Below are 18,785 nucleotides of genomic sequence, written 5' to 3'. Positions count from 1 at the left end.
TTCTTCCAGTTTATCCTGTCAAATTACCAGCGTCCATTTACGAGTAATTCTTCTAACCAGAGAAGCAAACAGAATTTTTGTGATTCTCAGGGTTGTGGTCAGGATCACCAATAGGATGGGGAAGGGGTGGTGCTTTGTCTTGTGAAATGGAATAACTTTTTTTTTTTTCTTTCCCTTTTCTCTTATGAAGCGTTGTGGGATCAGATCTTGGAAGGCAGAATCAAGATGCAGAAGGCACTTGTAATAGCCAACCGGCTTCCTCAGCCAGATACTTTCCCCCTTTTCAGAAAGGAAGGTGGACAGGAATTCGACAGTGCTGTGGAGAGCTGTAAGAATTCTTCAAACTTCTTACTTTGTGTAGAGTCTGCTGTAGCCAATGTGTTTTTACCTGTGTGAGAGAACATTGATAGGGAAGTGAGGGTTTGAGTTACGTATGTTTGTAATATTAGCTGTCAGTTTATATTGCCTTAATTGTTAATTAGTGTATGGGAGCTGCTGAGTCACAGCCTGGACCACTGATTGAGCACCTGGAGAAGGGAGCCAGTCAGCCTTGGGAGCACAGGTGGAGGCAATTCATCTGTGCAACCAGTAGGGGAGGAGCCAGGCTCCACTCCTCTTAAATCTCATTTAAGAGCTGACTACCACTGAGGAAGGATCTCTAGTAAGATCTTTGTGGAATACTTCTGCAAGTGTAGATCTTCAGAGAGAGGTGAGCATCCTTCTTTTTGAAACAGCTTCTGCTTGTGCTGGTCCTGCTGCTGTTATGATTAGGTGCTGTGCAAGCATGAAGTATTTCTGACCCCGGACCAAGAAAATGTCTCCCATCACCCATGTCTGTGTATGTCTAATTGTTCTATGGCAGCCTGTGTTGTCACTTATGTGAAGTTGGTGAGCCTCAGCTTGGGTCCTGCTGCTGCTTCTACTTTTTGTGGGTACTGAAGTTCATTTATCTCTATTGGATGTAAGGAATAACTGGATTGGTTGTCAGTGCTCAGTGAGGAGTTGGGGCGCTGCTTTGTCCTGAGACACTGTGTAGATGCTGGGTCTGTGATTGCAGGGATTTGTCCTAACCAGGAGTAATGCAGCACAAAGGAGAGGGCCTGTGCTGTCAAAGCAACAGCAAATACCATTTCAGTTTGGAGTTGCTTCAGATGTTTGGTTTTTAGGATCACTATTAATGATACTGATCTGATGACACTTGTAGTAGATTCTCCAACATGGCAAATACCTGCATGTTCCAGCTGATAAACACAAAGTATTCAACTTTAGTGCATTGTGGATCTGTTTAATTTATTAATGCTTCAGTTTGTATGTGCAACACTGATACCAGTGTGTTTGAGAGACTTTGACCTAGGCTGGCACAAGTTATCTTAAAACTGCATTAAGAACTTCTGCTGTGAATCCAGCCTGACCCTGGGCCTTGCCCCTGTGCCAGGGTTTGACTGTTATCTTACAGCTCACACCTGACCTGAGCATGCAGCTAATCAGCTTATCTGGAGTTATAGCAGGTGGGGCTCTTTGTTTTAAAGTTAACTCAGCTGCTTTAAATGAAGTGATTAAGGAAAAGAAGGTGAGCTCCCAGCAATACTAAGCTGACCTTTCAGTAAAACGCATGTTATTAATGTGTTTAATGAGATGCATTACAAACTGCACTGAGCACCATGTTTCATTACAGGTCTAAAATGCAATATCATTAAAGACCTTTAACAGAAACAATGGTTGACATTTTGATATTTCCCATAAGCAAAATACATCCAGGAACACGTAGTGTAATACCACGCACAGAACAGCAGAGAGGTTAATCTGCCAGTTGTCCAGAACGTTAAAGGAAAATCTGTGTAATAGCTGCACTGTGATCCCCTGCCCATCCTGTTTCCATAATCCAGACAGGAAAGTTGCAGCAGTTTGCTCTGCTGTTCCAGGTGATCTGTATTCAGGTTCCAGGCTGAGTGGGGAGGCAGCAGAACAACCCACCTGGGTGGCGTTAGCAGGGAACATGCCTGGGCTGATGGGTGGGGAGTAAGGAGCTCAGGAACATTGTGATGCTGCTGTGTTTGTTTGTTGTAGCATTTGCTGGTGTTCTCTAAGGGTCTGAGTTTAAACTTCTTTTTATATTTTTTAAATACAGTCTGTAATTGTACAGTAAAGTAGGTTACAGCAGCTGTTCTGCACTGTTGTCCAAGCAGGTATTTCTCTGTTCTGCAGAGTTGCTCGTACCAGAAGTTGGGAAGTGCCAAGCATGAAACATGAGGCACAACTTTGTGTGCACAGGTTTTAGGAGAGTCTAGGGACGCAGTGGGTGACAGTGACCAATTTCTTCCCATCTTGGTGGTGCTGGGCCCTGTGAGAGGGATCTGGGACATTCCAACTCAGCAAGAGCTTTGCCCAGCACGTCTGAGCTGTGGCATGGTTTCTGCTAGGGAGCTCAGCATTGTGAAGCCTTAGTTTCAGTGAGTGAAATTAAGTCAATTAACAAAAAGAAATACTTATATTGTAATCTATTTAAAGTTTTTCTTGACGGACCTTGATTTAGGAGGGCAGTCTCACTTTTCATCAGTCAGCTTCCAGAAGGAGCTCTGATTGAGAGTTTTGGTGGGTTCTATACAAATAAGCTTCTAGAAATTGGATTTAATAGAAATCAACTTCTAGAAACTTAATTCTGAAGAGTGAGGTGGTGGACTGGGTGTACATCTCTGCACTCCTGCGTTCTCCTCTCAGTTGTTACCAGCTTGTGGGCAGGAGTCCATTCTCCAGACAGGAAAAAAAATGAAAGAATTGGGCACGAGAAGGTTTAAAGATGAATCATTTTATCATGGGTTTAAGGCAAGGCTTTGTGAATGCTGGATGTTGAGCTTGTTCCATTGCACGTAGCACGCTTCAGACTCGGATGGGATTTAAGATAATCATGACATTGACACTGTTTTGGAATGGATGATCCTCTCCTTTCAGGGAAGCCTCAGCAATTCCCTCCAAATCCACAAAATAAATCTGGCATGCTTTCATGATCTCCTCTGAATGAGAGGAAATGATCTGGTGTGTGAAGCTGCCCGAAGTCCTGGCTCTGTGCTAGGAGTGCTGCAGGCTGTAGGCACACAGGTCTCTTACACCTCTTTCAGAGCTTCCCTAGCAAGCTTTTGGTGTTATCCAAAGCCCTTCCCTTGCTTGTGAAGGTTCTGCTCTCTGCCTGTAGGAAGGATGAGTTTGTTGAGGTGGAAAACAGCCCTCCTCTATTTGCCTTGCTGGCGTGTCCCACTTGTGACAGCTCTTTGTGCGGCTGGTGGTGGCAGCGAGGCTCCCCAGGGACTGACTGATGGTGCTAAAGAGCAGGCAGCAATGATGTACGTGCTTTTGCAGTTTTACAGCCAAACCTGAGCAAAAATGGTAAGGTCACACGTGTTTCCCAAATTCTGAGGTTGCATCTTAGGAAAAACTCAGATGTTTAATTTATTATTTTTGTAATCTTTTATGGAAACAAACAAACAAAAAAAAACGTACCTTGGACAATCTTGGATTCCTGAGATCTCAGGTTCTGGTGGATGATTTACTGCAAAATTGCTTATAAATTGAAGTAGAAAATGTTTTGCAGACCTGGCAGCTTTCAGGCTTCACACCCATTTGTCACCCAGCATTTCCCTTTGTGTATAGAACAAGAATTAATTAGGCTGCGCTGCAGGAAAAGTTTATGGCCATAATTTATATAGGATGAATTCCTGTTTAAAGAGACAGCATTGCTTTGTTTGCACCGTGTTACTTTTTCTTTTTTCCTCATCTTTAATTATATCCCAGATATTTTTTTTTTCCAATCCTCCTTTTTACCTGCACATGGCAGCTGTGCCCGTGCAGCTCGTGTTTCTTCCTGCTTTGCATCCATGGAGAGTCAGGGAGCTCTCTTAATACCAAAACCACGGCGGCTGCGCTCTGGAGGCAGTGCAGATTGTGAATGCACTGCACACGTGAGCTCCCACAGCTCGTGTTTGTGAGGTGCTGCTGCCCAGGGCAGTCTGTTTCTCCGAGATACGTTTGTATTCTCTCACGCCGTATCTCCTAGTCTGGTCCAGGGCTTGAGATGTTGCCTCCATTTGGGGTCTTGCACGTTCAATTAATGTTTTTCATAATCAATGCAAGTCAGAATTTGCAATCTGCTCCTGATTTGCACATTAAAGAGACCCATTAATTAAAAATTCCAATCCCTGGCATGTTCCCGCAGGATCCTTGCATTATTTACATAGAAAAAGAGTGCAAGGTGCAAGTTTCTGTGCTGTGTCTCTGCGCAGATTGCATGCTTGCCATTCATGTTTCTGTGTATGCTTTCAGGCAGGAGGAAGGTTGGAAGTAGATGTGAAAATGGCACAAAAATTACCTCAAGGGCAGGAAGGAGTCGGGGCAGAGGTGGAAGCCACGCTGGTGAAGCTGTATCCAGTGTCAGGAATTAAACAGTGCCGAGGTTTGGATCTCGTTCAGTAACAAAAAGCCACAGCTAGCTCTGGGGAGGGGGGCAAGCAGAGCTGTAGACAAGATCTCTTGCTCTCAGCAAAGGCCAGGAGGTGGGGTTGCTCTGTTGTTGTAACTCCTTTCTCTTTACAGTCCTGGTTAAAAATACCTGGGGATGTGACAGTGATGCTTTGTGATTCACTAACAATAATGGGGATAATGCGTGATCTTCAATTTTTAGTTGGAGAGAAAGCTAAGTAAGAACGTACAGAAACTCATGTGGGTCTCTTGCAGGTGGCAAGATGCTGATGCACACTGGAAGACTTAAAGGTGATCAGTATTTTTTCGTACGCATGTCCTTTCACTTGCCTACAGTTAGGCAGCTCCATGAAATAGAAACTCCCAGCTATATGGTGTTTTTTTTGTTTTTAACCTTGGCTCTGTCAATAGGCTGAGAGGAAATACCAGACTGTGGGTTTCCTCAGTGTGAGTCCTGGAGAAATGGCAGAACACAGCTGTGATGGGAAGCAGGCAGGGTCTGTGGGAGTGGGTTGGCTCACGAGAGGAGCAGGAATGATGACAGTGCATCTTAACTGTTGTTCACACTTCGAGTAACTTCTGCACAGCCCTGCGAAGATTGGTGATCAATAAGAAAATCTGAATAAAGTGAATCAGATTAAAATGTGTGTATTTAAAAAAAGCCCACAGTGTAACTCCCCTGTGCTTGCAAGGCTGTTATCACCAAAGCTGCCTGGGTTATTAATGTGTTAGTGGAGCAGCAGCTCCTCCTGGCAGCAGCCTGAGTTGCTCAGCGCAGTGCCTGAGTGGCTCCTAATGGTTACAGCATTGCGTGTTTTTTAAATTCTCCTTTAAGTTCTGCTGGAACTTGTGTGTCTCTTCCCAACTCACAGTGATATTTGAGCTTTGGTTTGTATTGTCTGTAGTCAACTTTATCTTCTTTTCCTGGTCATGGTGGTGTTTTCTCCGGCATGGTGCCCATGCACAGCTCCAGCGCTCCTTGTGCTCAGGGGCAGCGCGTAACCCAGAGAGAAGCCCAGTTTCCTCGTACTTAGAGCATTGGTATGCTGTCCCCTTCAGTATCTGTCCCAAAGAGCAGTGTGGCACGTTCACACACAGAGATGAGCACTGAAGGGTGCAATTTAGTTGTAGTTCATTGACAAGTAGGGCTAAAAGGTGCGCTAACAAAACTTGGTGGTGCTTTCCTGGAGCTGCACAGGGCTGTCTGGGAACCTCTGGGAAAAGGAGGTGCTGACTTTTTGTTCTAAGTATTGTAGTCCAGTCCAAACACTTCACATCTTAGAAATGTCTCAGTTTCTGGGATGGAGTGAGGTTGTGTTTGTAGCAGGTGCAAAGGGCTGTGATGGCCTCGGGGCTCCGTGGACCTTTATAATGGTGGCCTGTGTTGGACTCCTGGATCCTAGGGTTGGTTTGCTGCTCCACTGACAGCTATTTGGCTTGTGACTGAGTGGAGCCCATCGGTGGAGAAGGCCTCTGAATGATGAGATAGAGAATCCGACTTGCATTGAAGACAGTGGGAAAGATTCAGTTTGCTTTCTCTGTAGTTGATCTTATGTTCACAATGATTCCCCATCTTTAAAACATATTTTTATTTACAATCCGTGTAAGTCATGTCCAAGAAGTTGATTAAGTATTGGCTAACCTGAATAATCATGGAATCATAGAGTGTTTGGGTTAGAAGAGGCCTTAAATAACACCTAGTTCCAATTCCCCTGCCACGAGAAGGGTCACCAGTCACAAAATCGGGTAAGATGAAGGCTAAATCAAGATAAGATTCCAGAGAACCTGTCACCTTTCCTGTACAAGAGGATGTGTTTGGCAGGAGGTCGTCTTCTCACTGCGCAGCACAATGCGTCACCCCCTGCCTTGTCACTTTGCACACCTGGTTATAGGGAAAAGATGCCATGTGAAATGTGCTTTATCAACGTGAGCTTGGGATTTCTCAGAGAAGCCTGCAGGAATCAGCTGCCAATGATTTTAGTCAGAATTTTGTTATCATCTCAATTCATGGATCACTCTCAAAGCTGAGATGTAGCCCATATGTACGTTTGGAGCAGATAATGCTGTGATACAGTGCAAGGTGGGTGTCACAGGGCTGCAGGGGGAGGGATTGAGGCACAGGCAGATTATGTGGTTTCCAGTTACAGGATTAATTGGTGCTAGGCGAGATCATGGGCTTAAATATATTCTTGCTTTGAAGATTTTGCTGGGAGCCTGCACAAATGTGTGACAGCGGCACTGAGTTTCAAGCCTGAGTGTAAATTATCATGATCAGATCTAGCCCAGTTAACACTGGTAGTTCATTTTAATTGAATTGTATTAGTCTAGACACTTTATGAATACAAAAGCATCGTGCTTGTTGGTTCGTTAGGTGGTGAGTTTGGTTTTAAATAGGTGTGGATGCAGGTATCCCCAGATTTCACCTTTCTCTCTGATCCAGTGAAGAATCTGTTCAACTCTGTGTGGGACCGAGCCAAAGCCTGGTGATGTTAATAAGGACTTTAATGTCAACTGAAATGAAGAAACAAATGAGGCCAGCTTTTGCTAAGAAATAGGATCTGTAAGGATGGGCAGCCATTCTGTGTATGTGGCAGCAAGAAAGAGAGGAGAGACGAACCGCAAAGCTTAGAGAAAGCTCTGTTTTGTCTGTGTGCTTATTAGTTGGGTCGTGGGGCTTTGAGGTTTTGTACGTTCATCCCAGTGTGGGGTTTGGGCTGTGTGAGGCACCAGAAGCATATTTTGGGGGTTGTCCTTACTGTCTGTGGGTTGAGCAGCAATTCTGCACAAGGTATTTATTTGAAGTGGAGTTTGGGGCTTTTTTTCAGAGCAAAAACCACTTGCCCTTCCTTGCTGATTGTCAAGGCTGTTAGGCTGTGGTATTTAGTCATCTGGAGCAGAATTTGTATGTGCTTCTCTTGTACAGATGGGCTAAAATTGAAATGCTCCCATTGTATAGGTTACCTCCATAGCTGTGTGTGTTGGATGCTGTTTGTGTTTGAGGCTTCTTTAAATTCTAGTGCAAAAAAAAATAAAATAAGGGAAGGATGTAGTTGTTGACCTGATACATCCGAGCTCCAGACCATGGGATTTCACCACACTTCAGGAACATCAAATGGGTTTGCTTACGCTTGAGTTTCTCAAGATAATTAATAGTTAATTAAATGGAGTTTAACTAAATACTTGTGCACGTTAGTGTGCGTACCACACAAACAAGATGTGGGAAAACAAAGGCTTGCAAAGCATCCAGAGAGCATGTGCAAATGTCAGCTAACTCGAATTAATTGGCAATTGGTTACCTGGAGATGGAAACTCACTGCTTGTCATGATAAATGTAATTAATGACCTGGTATTATATGGGGAGGTCAGTCTTGATGGGCTACTGCTCCCTTCTGGCCTTAATATCGAGATAACTATGAAATTTCACATTTCTTCCTCCTTTCTCATTCCTGCCTGCGCACTTGGGGAATCCTGCCTGGCACAGACTGGAACACACAGTGTCAGCTTCTTTACACTTACAGTAATGTAAAACATCAGTTTTTATAAATCTCATTTTTTACGAGCCCCATCCCTCCCTGCTTCGGGCTGATATCAAAAGATGACGGTCGAGGCGAATCAGCAGAGCATGAACTTCATGGAAGTGTTTCTTTCTCTCCTTTCTCAGCTTTCCCCCTCCCCCAGTCCCCACTAATAACATCCTCCAATACCAAACCTTTATTCTGTTGCTGCATCTAGTTATTTGCTTTACTTTTAGCAAGCTCATCTATGTCTGATCCTGTTGTTCTTACTGTCAAATGCAGTAATATTTGAGTGAAAGGAATAAATTGACTCCATTCTGTAACTTTGGGAGTGCGTGAAAGCAGTTTGCAATATTGGCTCCTTTGTGCCGAAGGAATAAAATTTTCCCCTCTGCAGAGGCTTCTGCATCATTTGCATTCCAATGGAACCAGCAAATTGGGGCTCTGCTGCGGGGCAGATCTTTTCATCGCCATCAGCAGAAAGGTAGGCCTCTTTCCTCCCATCCTTCATAAAGAGCCAGGAGCTCGGTGTCTTGGGAAGCGTGAAGGGAACGTTGCTCCAGTTATTTCCTAAAAACAAGCCGGGCAGACTTGAAGCGCTTCGTGCTTGCACTCAGCTGATGATGCTGAGAAACACGTTCACTGCGTTGGGTGCTGCGCTGCCCAGGGCTTGGTGCCCTGCTGGGCTGCCCTGCTGCTCCTGTCTCTCAGCTCACTGCTGGCCTTGTGTCTCCACGCCACCTCTGTGTATGGGGGAAGCAGGCAGGACAGCAGGCTGCACCGGGAGCTGCGCTGCGTGGCCATGCTGCCCTGTGCTGCTCCCCTGCAGTGCAGTAGCAGATGGGTGGTTGTCCTGAGCTCGGTGTTGTGGGATGCTGTACCTGGAGGAGCCCCTCCGCCCTTTCCAGGCTGCGAGCATCACTTTGCTGCTGGGAATAGAGAGCGAGCTCCAGAAGTAACACTGACAGACTTCAGAATTACGATACGGTGGAGCTCTGGCGTAATTCTTTGTTGAAGAAGTTAGAGGCCTAAAATGTTAAGGCTTATTGTTATTCTGAGTTGATAATCTCTGCCTTGCTTTAATAATTTTTCCTCATGCCTGGATAGCCTGCGAGTTGCACAATAATCACTCACACAGCTTTGTAATCAATGCCCAAAGTAATAGGATTCCGCTGGCCAACGGCAATTAATAAATTTGTGTCTTTTTTAAAACACTAGCAAGTCGGGCCTGAAATACGACTGACTGGCTTTCCTCATTTGCATATTTATTGCAGTGGAAAAATTCTTGCCGAATGATTGATGTTGAGCCTGCCTCTTGAATTCCAAACAGCACATTATTATGAAATGAAAAATGCCGGCCATACAGTTGATTAAAGTTGAAGACAGTGGAATCGGTGTTTTTTAAGATTGTGGGAGAATTAAAGGCATATTTTAATAGATGTTGACAAGAAGTGAACTAACAAAAGCAAAGCAAAGGATTTGCTTGAAAAGATTTAATCAAACGTGTTTCTTGGGGGATTAATTGCTGGGGATGACTAGTGCAAGTGGCTGGCTGGTGGATTTGAATGAGAAGTATTGTTCTGGGGCCGGCGTATTGAGTGCCATTTTGACCTGTAGTTTAACTCCTGTCCCACCGCCGTTTGAAAGCAGAGAAAATTTCCCCTCTTCATCTGAATGTTGGGATAAATACGTGCACCTGATAACAATGCTTTTCATTATGCACAGCTGCTATAATAGAACCCGTTGGAGCCCTCATTCCTGTTGGCATGGTGTGACCGGTGCAGCTCGCGCTGTGCGGTGGGGCTGTGGTGGCTTCCCATGGTGGGACGGAACCCCCGTGTTTTGCAGCTCAGCCCTGGGAGGTCTGTGATGGTGTTACCAGTTTGCTGGGCAATGTGAGCAGTGTTTGTTTTGCCCATGAGCTTCCAAGTGCTGTCAGTTCCCAGCTGCCTCTCTCAGTGCTTCTCCTTCTGTGCGTAATGCATTGAAATCCTGGAATTTTGCCCCAGTTTTTAGGATTCCATCTCTGACCGCCATAACCACACATCTGTGGCTCGTAGCCCTGTGCTGGATGGAGGCAGCCATGCAGGGAGGAGCCTGCCTCGTGGAGCTGCTCCAGGAGCCTCGCTGGTTGGATCTCTGTGAATACCTCTGAAAACGTGGCCTCGAGGCACCCGCTTTTTCCATTGACTTGAAGTATCTCTGCGTGCAGCCACTCCCTGCTGCTCCACGCCAGCTGCTGCTCTCTGCAGCTGCTTGGGAAGATGAAATGAGACCCCATTTTTAGAGGTCATGGCAAAGAGCATGGATGTTTATCTGCACGTGAAACTGCCTTGCTGTAGAAGCACTGAAATGACAGTGATGAGAGCCGCCAGGGTGAGCAGAGATGTGCTGGTGGGTTGGTACCTGCAGCCAGGAGCTGGGGATGTGGCAGCAGAGTTGGTTTGTCTGTAGCCACTAGCATTGACAAAACTGATTTCTGTGGTTTGAGAGCAGTAGGACAGATTCCATCTCTGGTGGGGCTCCTGACACTTTGATACATGGCAGTGCTATCCCTGAATGGAGCTAAATACTCCAGGGCTACTTTCTGAATGGGTGAAGGGATGTATAAAATGAGAACGTATGAGAGAGTATTAACAGAAAGGCACACTTTGATTTACTGGTCCTGGCTCACAGCTTCCTTGGTGGATTGATGTGCTGTCTGCTGAATCTGGAACAACTCTTTCACTCCTGTACACAAAATGAAGGGGCTCCCATAGACTCTTAAAAGTGACTCTTGCAAGTTAACATCTTACCCAGGCACTCCGACTCCCATTGAAGCTGGAAGTTGCGTTCAAGCTACGTTTGCTGTATACTTGCTGCAGATGGATCCTGCTCAGCATCAATTCTCCTTTCCCATGCGATATTATTAGGAAAGCTCTGATGGAAGGGGGGGGTTGCCTTTGTACTAGGGTTAGTTGGCCACTCCATGCATGGAGTATGGGTTGTTTGGGGATCCGAGTGGCTCATATTCCACAAAGGGATCTAGGTGCTTTTGTGCTGGGGCACCTGTCCTCACAGAACACGGGTTGGGTGTACAGAAGTAACTTCTGCAAAAGGAGAGAGTTTTGTGTTTGTTTTCATTGCTGGTTTATGGCCCAGCGTGAGGGCAGGTGTTAAGCTGTACAGAGGTATTAGCTTTGTTCTGTGCATGGAGCAGGAAGTAGAAGCCATGGTTATCATGTGTGAGGACCGCTGGTTGGTTTTCTTAATGTATTGGTGTGCCTGAAAGCTCCGTGTTTGTAGCTTTTCTGATTGTCTGTTTCAGATGATGAGCAGCATTAAAAATGTAGGTATGTGCTGGGAGGGTTGGAGAGCAGGAGGGTTAGTGCCTGGCTTTCCTTGAGAACAGCCCAGCATGCATCTGTGGAATGGTTTTGCTTTATGCAGCCTTCATTCACGAGTGACTCAAGTCTTCTCCCCAGTGCACGTGGTGTAAAAGCAGATGAGGGCGTTGGAGGGAAGAGGAGACAGGGAAGGGAAGGAAACAGTCCCTCCAGGAACTGTGTGTGAAATGAATAGGGCTGTGTTGGGTGAGGAGAAGGCAGGGGAAGGTGGCACTCAGCTTCTGAAGTTGAGTTTACTGCGCACTTAAGCACCCAACGTTAACGGTGAGAAACCATCCAGCAATGCTATTAAATACACACGAATTGAAAGCAGGAAATTACTCAGCTGTAAGAGGCTCACGATGAAGCTGCTGTCTGCAATAATTAGCCCTCCCACCTGGTTAGATGCACGGTCATTGTCTTCCCTGCCCTCTCCATCCCCTTCACTCCAAATAAAATTGCTTCCCATCCCCACTTCTGTTGGGGTCTGTATCTCATAGCCTGGGGGAGCTTGAGCCTGTCTTTATTCCTTGCCTGCTTGCCGTGGCCCTGATATACCCCAGAAGAGCTGGAGTGCTACTCCAGTTGTAATTGACAGGATCAAAGCTGCCTGGGGTGCATTAGCACTGCTGCTGGAGGATAGACAGCGGGTAGAAAATAAACAGTTTCGGAAGCTCTGGGGACATTTAGCTGTGTTGCAGGCAGTGGGAAGGATTTTGCTGTTGTGAGCTGTGCACTCAGGGTAGGGTGGGGGCAGTTTCCTTTGGAAATGATGCTTTAGCTGCAGACACGTACAACAAATGCATTTTTAAGGGCTTTTGTCTGTTTGTCTCTTAGAATTGTTTTGATGCGAGCGCACAACTGTTTTACAAGTACAGCAAACCTAATCCGTTAATAGGTTTATATAGAAGAGCTGTCAATGTATCTGTAACGAACCCTGGGCTGGGGGAGTCCGACTGCTGATCTGCAGCAGAAATCTGAAATCTGACAGCGTCTCCTCTCCAACATTGCTGTTATGAGGTCAGGCCATGATGTGTCTGAAGTTGGTGACAACCAGACGATATCACAGCGGTCACGTATTGAGAACTCCGCGTGTCAGGGCTGAGTTCTTCTCGTGCTGCCTGTGTCCGGCTGATGAAGATCTGCTGTTCACTCTACCCACGTCCTCCATTAACAAAAGAGGAATCGGGTGGTGAGAATAAATATAAAGGAATCTGTACAGCTCCCTTTAGGTTTTAGATAGAGGCGTGCTCTGTGGTATTGCCTTGAAGAGCTGAGCCTGTGGTTGATGTACAGCAAGGTGCAGAAGGAGTGTTTGTGTACACCCAAACACTTGTTTAGATCAGGGTGTTCTGCAGGGGGCTTGCTGCATGCCATAGAAGAGCTATTTTTAAAGAACAGATGTGGCAGCAGTGTGCAGTTAACCCTTCCCTACAGCCAGCTCCACTGTATGCCCTTGGAGAACATAAGGTCATTGGAACAGAGATCATTTTCTCTGCATCCACATCTGCATCTGTTTTATAGATACAGAAAAATTACCAGCTCTGAGAGCCTTTGGATAGGGAACATCAGATCAACCTTCAGGATTTGTGGCCAGCAGTTCTGCTTTCCTGATCAGAGTCCTCTCATTAAACTTGCCAGGTCATTGTTTAAGTTTTCCCCGTAGATCACATCTTGCTACATTTAATTTTACTTACAATCTAATTTCTATCACCTCCTGCGTGGTGAGCACAGCAGCAGAGAAACCAGCAATAGTCACAGCCCCGCAGGAGTTCGCTTTTTCTTCGTGCCCTCCCTCCTCCTGCTCCCTATAGCACGCACACTGTGTACGAGAGAGAGAAGTCAGAGGTCACACAGAGAGGCGATGTGTTTGTATACATTTTCCTTTGTGTTGCTTCGTAATATTTGGCTGAAACCGACCTCTGTCACAAAACTTAATGCAAAGAGAAGTTAGTTAGTCAGCAGAGAAGGCTGTTGTCAGATTGTGTGTTGTGGAATGCTTCTTCACACGTTCTGTGTTTCTTCAATATCTTAGTCCTTCAGGCTGTGCGGACTGAATGTTTGTCAGTGAAACATTAGATCAGTGTACTCCCAATGTGCAGCCAGGCAAAGGTTTAGAAAGCAGCCCTCCCTCTCATCCTCCCTTTTTGGGAAAAAATTGTTCTTTATCAATGTGATGTTATTCAAGATTAACAGTTATAAATCAAGGTGAAGTTAAATCCACAACTCCGGCTGGTTGGAGAGAAACATTTGATTGGACATGAGGCAGCAGTTCAGATTTGAGAAGAGAAACTAGGCTCTGCAAAGCAAAGTTTTTATCAAAAGCAGCAATCAGTAGAAAGTTGTCGCTTGTGTCTCTTGTTCTGCAGGTTGTAAAGCCATAGACACATTGCTGGGAGTACTAGTGGACATTCAGGATGAGTTGCTTTATCAATGCCCGGGCACAAGGCACCTGGTAGATGGAAAACAATCAAAACCTGAGAGGTAAATACAAAAGAAGATCTTTCTGAATCCTTTGGTCTCTGATTAAATGAGAAAATGCACAGCTTTCCTGACCACGCTCGTTCTCTGCTTTTCTCTCCGTTGCTGTTGGATTTGGGTGACAGCCATGCTGGGTGAATGGCGTTCCTTCCACTAGTGTGGAAGGAACTTAGTGGGAGCTATTGGGAATAGATGAATGGTTGGACTGGATGATCTTTTAGGTCTTTTCCAACCTTGGTGATTCTATGATTCTAAGTCTGTTTTGTAATCTTTCTGAAAGCAGAGGAGACAAAACTGCAGCTCCTTCCCCATCAGTATCACCGTGGAATGGAACAAGTCTGACTTGTTGCAAAGGGGCTGCTGAGAATTCACACGTGTTGCCTTAGACCGGTGCAGGGTGTTTAGTCTGTATCTGTTCATTTTTTAGTGATGATGAAATTCCCAGCAGCAGTGACGAAGAGCCAGCAGGTGAAGCTCAGGAGAAGAGGAAGCGCCCTCCCAAACGAAAGCTGAAGGCGGAGGACTTCCCAGAGTTCATAGCCAAGAGGTACAACGACTACAGGACGTACCGGAACAGCATCCTGCAGAAATGGCATGAGAAGACAAAGCTGGCATCTGGCAAAATGGGCAAGGTGAGTCTTTGTGCGTGCCGGCGTGCGGTTGGTAGGGATCTGTGGAACAGCACTTGGTTTGGAAGTCTCCTGTCATGGATATTCCAAGCTGAACCAAGTTCTGCTTGATCAGCAAGTAGTTCGTGTTTTACAACACGATTAGGAGTTACTATGCCCCTCCTCACCTGCGCGACCTACTGTAGGGAACCTGCTTTGGCAGGGGGGTTGGACTCGATGATCTCTGGAGGTCCCTTCCAACCCCTACAATTCTGTGATTCCTTCTGTACAGCATGTATACTTTAATAGTATGGGTAATCGTGTCCTCATAGGATCCAGGTTCTCATAGCATCTGTGAGTTTAATATTAATCATTGAGAAGTTCATCTGAACCAGAGCAACAAAGGCATTTTATTATTAAGCCATGCCTCAGGCTACCTCAGGTTGGGAATGGAAGGAGAGAGAGAAATAAAAAAAATAACAAAAACAGCAAATATCTGTGCAACAAAACCTGAGCCCCCTCCTCTTGGAATGCTGTCTGCTTACCCGCTGACATGGAAAGATAGAGGAACATTGCTGCCTTGAGGAAAAGCTTTCTGCATTATCTGACACTAGTTAATGTTGTTGCAGGGTTTCGGCGCCTTTGAGCGTTCAATCTTGACTCAGATTGATCATATTTTGATGGACAAAGAGAGATTGCTACGGCGGACACAGACCAAGCGATCAGTGTACAGAGTGCTGGGGAAGAAGGAGCAGGATTCCCATCCAGCCCATGAATATTTGCCTGAAAATTCGGTAAGGGTGCTTTGTTTGGATGGCTCGTGCTGTAGAACCAGTGAAACTCTCTGCAAAACAATTAGCCTTTAACAGGAAATATTGTTGTTTGTGAGACTGAAGAACCTGAGTGTTGATTGCTGTAATGCAGTGACTAGCAACGGTATGTAGACGTTTCAATTCCAGTTTTATGGTGTGTGTGTTACCTCTTGTGCCAGTTCTCAACAGCATAAAACGACGTTTGGTGTCTGACTGCGCCCCTCCTGTAGGAGCTGGTGGTCACTAAATCTGCCCGAGGCAGTGGCTACAAAGCTGTGTTTTGACTCTGGAGTTTAGAATCTTTAACCCAGAAAGTCACAGAAAATCATACTGCATGTCACTACAGAGTGTATTGGTAGTACGTCGGTTATTAATTTAGTATTTAAGAATGAATAAATACTCAATTCTGATAGATCATGTGGAATTACTGCGCTTGCAAGATGTATTTTTGCCGTTACATTACAAATATCTGTAGTATTTTGCCAGTCAGACTTTGTGTAGTCCTATTTATTTCCTAGCAAAGGTATCATAAATCTGCTTTGGCATTGGCAGCATTTCTGCCTTGCCTTAAAATGTATTCCTAGTCCTTAAAAGCTTTCTATGATGGGAGCTGTTCTCCATTCCTTCCTATTTTCAAGTGTTTACAAGCTGCTACATGTGAAGTTGTCAGAGCTGGGGATGAAAGCATGCGAATACGAGCGTTCAGTATTTCCTTTGTGCTTCTAGGAAGTCCTCCCTGAGACAGATTCCAACAGGCACCTGAAGGACATAGATGAGGAAATATTTGATGATGATGACTTTTATCACCAAGTAAGTGTCTGTCAATCTGTGTTGGCATTATGACTGCACTCAGTTTTGAATATTCACCAAGCTAATGCAGCTGGCTCTGTGGTCTGAGTCTGTCTGATCAGTGAATGTGAGTCAGCTCTTAGATCTGCAGTCTCTGTAGATTGTTCAGGGAATTTTCACACTCAGCTTTCCACGTAGTGCTCAAACTTGTGCTGTGAATATGAACTTACTGCTATTCCTGGTGCTGCTGTGTTGGAGAACCAGGGCTCCAGCATTAGATCTCCGTCCGTGATTCTCACAGATGAACATTGCTACACAATAGAGAAAAATTACTGAATTATCCAAGGGTGACTTGTTGTTGTTGTTGGTAGAGTACAGTAATGAAAAATGATAGTAGTAGATCCTTAAAAGCACCGAAGTTATTTCATCTCAGCTGAGCTCATCTGCTTAGAATGAAAGAACGGCAGGGCTTCTGTGGAGCACTTTCCTTGGAGTTAGGCCAGGTTGGATTTGGGCCAGCTATTCTTTCTATTTGCACGATTCTTGGGAACAAGGTATCTGTGCTAAGCACAGGAGGCTGAAGCTTAGGAAAACCTTGTGCTTGTAATGTATTTAATAAATGGCAGTGCCAGCTTCATAAAGTACTGAAATTGCCACGTGTTGAGGAGTACGTCTTATCTCAATACATGAAAAACTGCTTTTGCTCTGATGATCCACGGAGTGTTTTCATGTCAGGACTAAACAAATATAATTATATTCTTAGAAAGGCAGACATTTCCAATCTGAATTAAAATAGGTAGCGAAGTGTGTGGGCAGTGAAAGAGAGCTGTCACCATGTAGCTGTGCTGGGTTGACTGATGTAGCCAGAAGAATTCAAATACTTCCAAAATTTGGGATTTCACGTGCAGAGCCAGGACTAGAGGTGAGTAAAACAACATGGCGACACAGGCCTGGGGATGGGAGAGCACCTCCCAGAGTGGTGTTGGCAGCAGTGGCTGAGGAGACCAAGTGTGTTATGCAGTGAGATGATATCGTCCTGGGATTTGGGGTCCAAGTCAACTGTTAGGACAAGAACAAATACAGTAGGTGCAGTAAAATAGAGGAGTGGTCAAGGAGAAATGTCTGTGAGTGACAGCCTTCAGACCTGTGCAGGTAAGGTGCTTATTGACTATGAAACGTTGAAATTTTTGTAAGAAAACTAGCAGTGGTCTGTCTTCATTTCTAATAACTTTAACTTCGATAAATCCTAACTTCAGAATTATGACTAGTTACAGCTTAGCTTTTCCCCTCACTGGTTAATTGGGGTGCTGGGGTTAATCTAAATTAAAACTTAAACTAATAGAGGTCATTGAGGGAGGAGAATCACCTGAGTAAAACAAATGGGTCTGCCAGGCACAACTGTGTCTTGGCCATTTCCCAAGAGGGAAGTGGCAGCAAATTGGAGTTGTTTCAGCATTCAGGAGAGGTGAAGGATGGGTGACACCAGTTTAATGTTCGGCACCTCCGGAAGCGTTCCAGATTGCATTCCTTGCTGTACCAACTGCTGCCTCCTGCAGCACACTGCATGGAAGCGGGACCCGCCGACAACATCTGGCTGCACAGCAAGGAATGGGTGCAACTTCTGAAACCCCATGGACTCTAAATATGGCGCTTAGCCTGGCGGAGGCTTTAATCACTTACTACTCTTTGGCAGCGGGCTCCGACAGCTTATCCTAGCCTCGTACATCACGCACAGACATCTGCTGAGCCGCGAGGCAGCTACACATTCATTTTCCTTTCTTGTTGTTGTTTTTTTTCTTTTTTTTTCCATCCCTCCCTCCCTTCCACCCTTCTCCTCCCGTCCCCAATATGCTTCTTGGGAGAGATGATCTGTAAAGATTACTGCTTCATTGTGTGCGAGTAATTGTGGGGATGCCAGCCCCTTGACAGACACGGCACAGCACCTGTTCCGCTGACCTGGTTAATTTCTTCTGTTGAGTGGGATTTGGCAGAGATTGGAGCTGAAGCCAATTCAGTGATAAGGCTAAAGAAAATGGCTGTATGTTTTCTGTCACCTCCCAATTAAATTGGTTTCATAAAGTGCTTTCCTTTATTTGTCAGGGTGGTAAGCTGAAGCTGAACATTGCATTCAGAAAGGGTAGAGTGCATTACAATAGAGTGCTGACAATACAGAGAATGTGTTTTCTTTCAAACGGGTCATAACTGTGCAGTGCTTTGTGTGCATATATGTGTGTGCTTGTCTGTGTGTACACGTATAAATATTGGGTAGAAAGGGCACTGCTTCTTCAGCAGTAATGGGCAGCAGCATGGTTGGAGCTGAGGCTGCTCAGGAACAGTGCCCTCCATGCATGATACTTATTGCACAGCATATCTGTGCATCTAAATGGGGGCTTTTGTCTTTGTAAATTTAGGTCCAGACCTTTTTTTAGTATTGCTTTCATTTCTCTGAATGCCGTTTGGTAATAATTTATTTTGGTTGCTACTTATTGCAGAATGGTGAGATATATGAGAGGAAAAAATGTGGGTAAAGAAGGACGTGAGACACCAATTCCTGTATGTTTCAGTGCAAAATTAAGCAATTAAAAATGAACGAGATCTGATCAATGCACACAAATTAATGGTAACAGAATGCCTAGCTGTACTATTTTATTATAGAATATAATCCCAAGCTGTGTAATGAATCTCTTTTTCCTTCGGATAACCATAATTTTCTTGTCCAGACCTTGGAGGCTGATGGAATTCACT

The 18,785-nt window shown here is 45.1% G+C and overlaps 1 protein-coding gene across 2 annotated transcripts in view; it reads left to right on the top strand.

Annotated features, from left to right (window-relative positions):
* Window positions 1–18,785, top strand: part of AATF (apoptosis antagonizing transcription factor) — a 43,889-nt gene that overhangs the window by 2,500 nt on the left and 22,604 nt on the right. For both annotated transcript variants that reach the window (XR_007380769.1, XM_048967126.1), the window contains exons 4-8: window positions 191–328; window positions 13,720–13,834; window positions 14,259–14,463; window positions 15,069–15,233; window positions 15,978–16,061. Coding sequence is in view for 1 of the 2 variants with exons in the window: in XM_048967126.1 (XP_048823083.1) it covers window positions 191–328; window positions 13,720–13,834; window positions 14,259–14,463; window positions 15,069–15,233; window positions 15,978–16,061 (707 nt within the window). In the remaining variant the exon portion in view is untranslated. The remainder of the gene's footprint in view (window positions 1–190; window positions 329–13,719; window positions 13,835–14,258; window positions 14,464–15,068; window positions 15,234–15,977; window positions 16,062–18,785) is intronic.

This window comes from Lagopus muta, chromosome 20 (assembly GCF_023343835.1).
Source record: "Lagopus muta isolate bLagMut1 chromosome 20, bLagMut1 primary, whole genome shotgun sequence".
Taxonomy (NCBI): domain Eukaryota; kingdom Metazoa; phylum Chordata; class Aves; order Galliformes; family Phasianidae; genus Lagopus; species Lagopus muta.
Note: the sequence above shows the minus strand (reverse complement) of the source record. Positions and strands in the feature narration are given on the sequence as shown.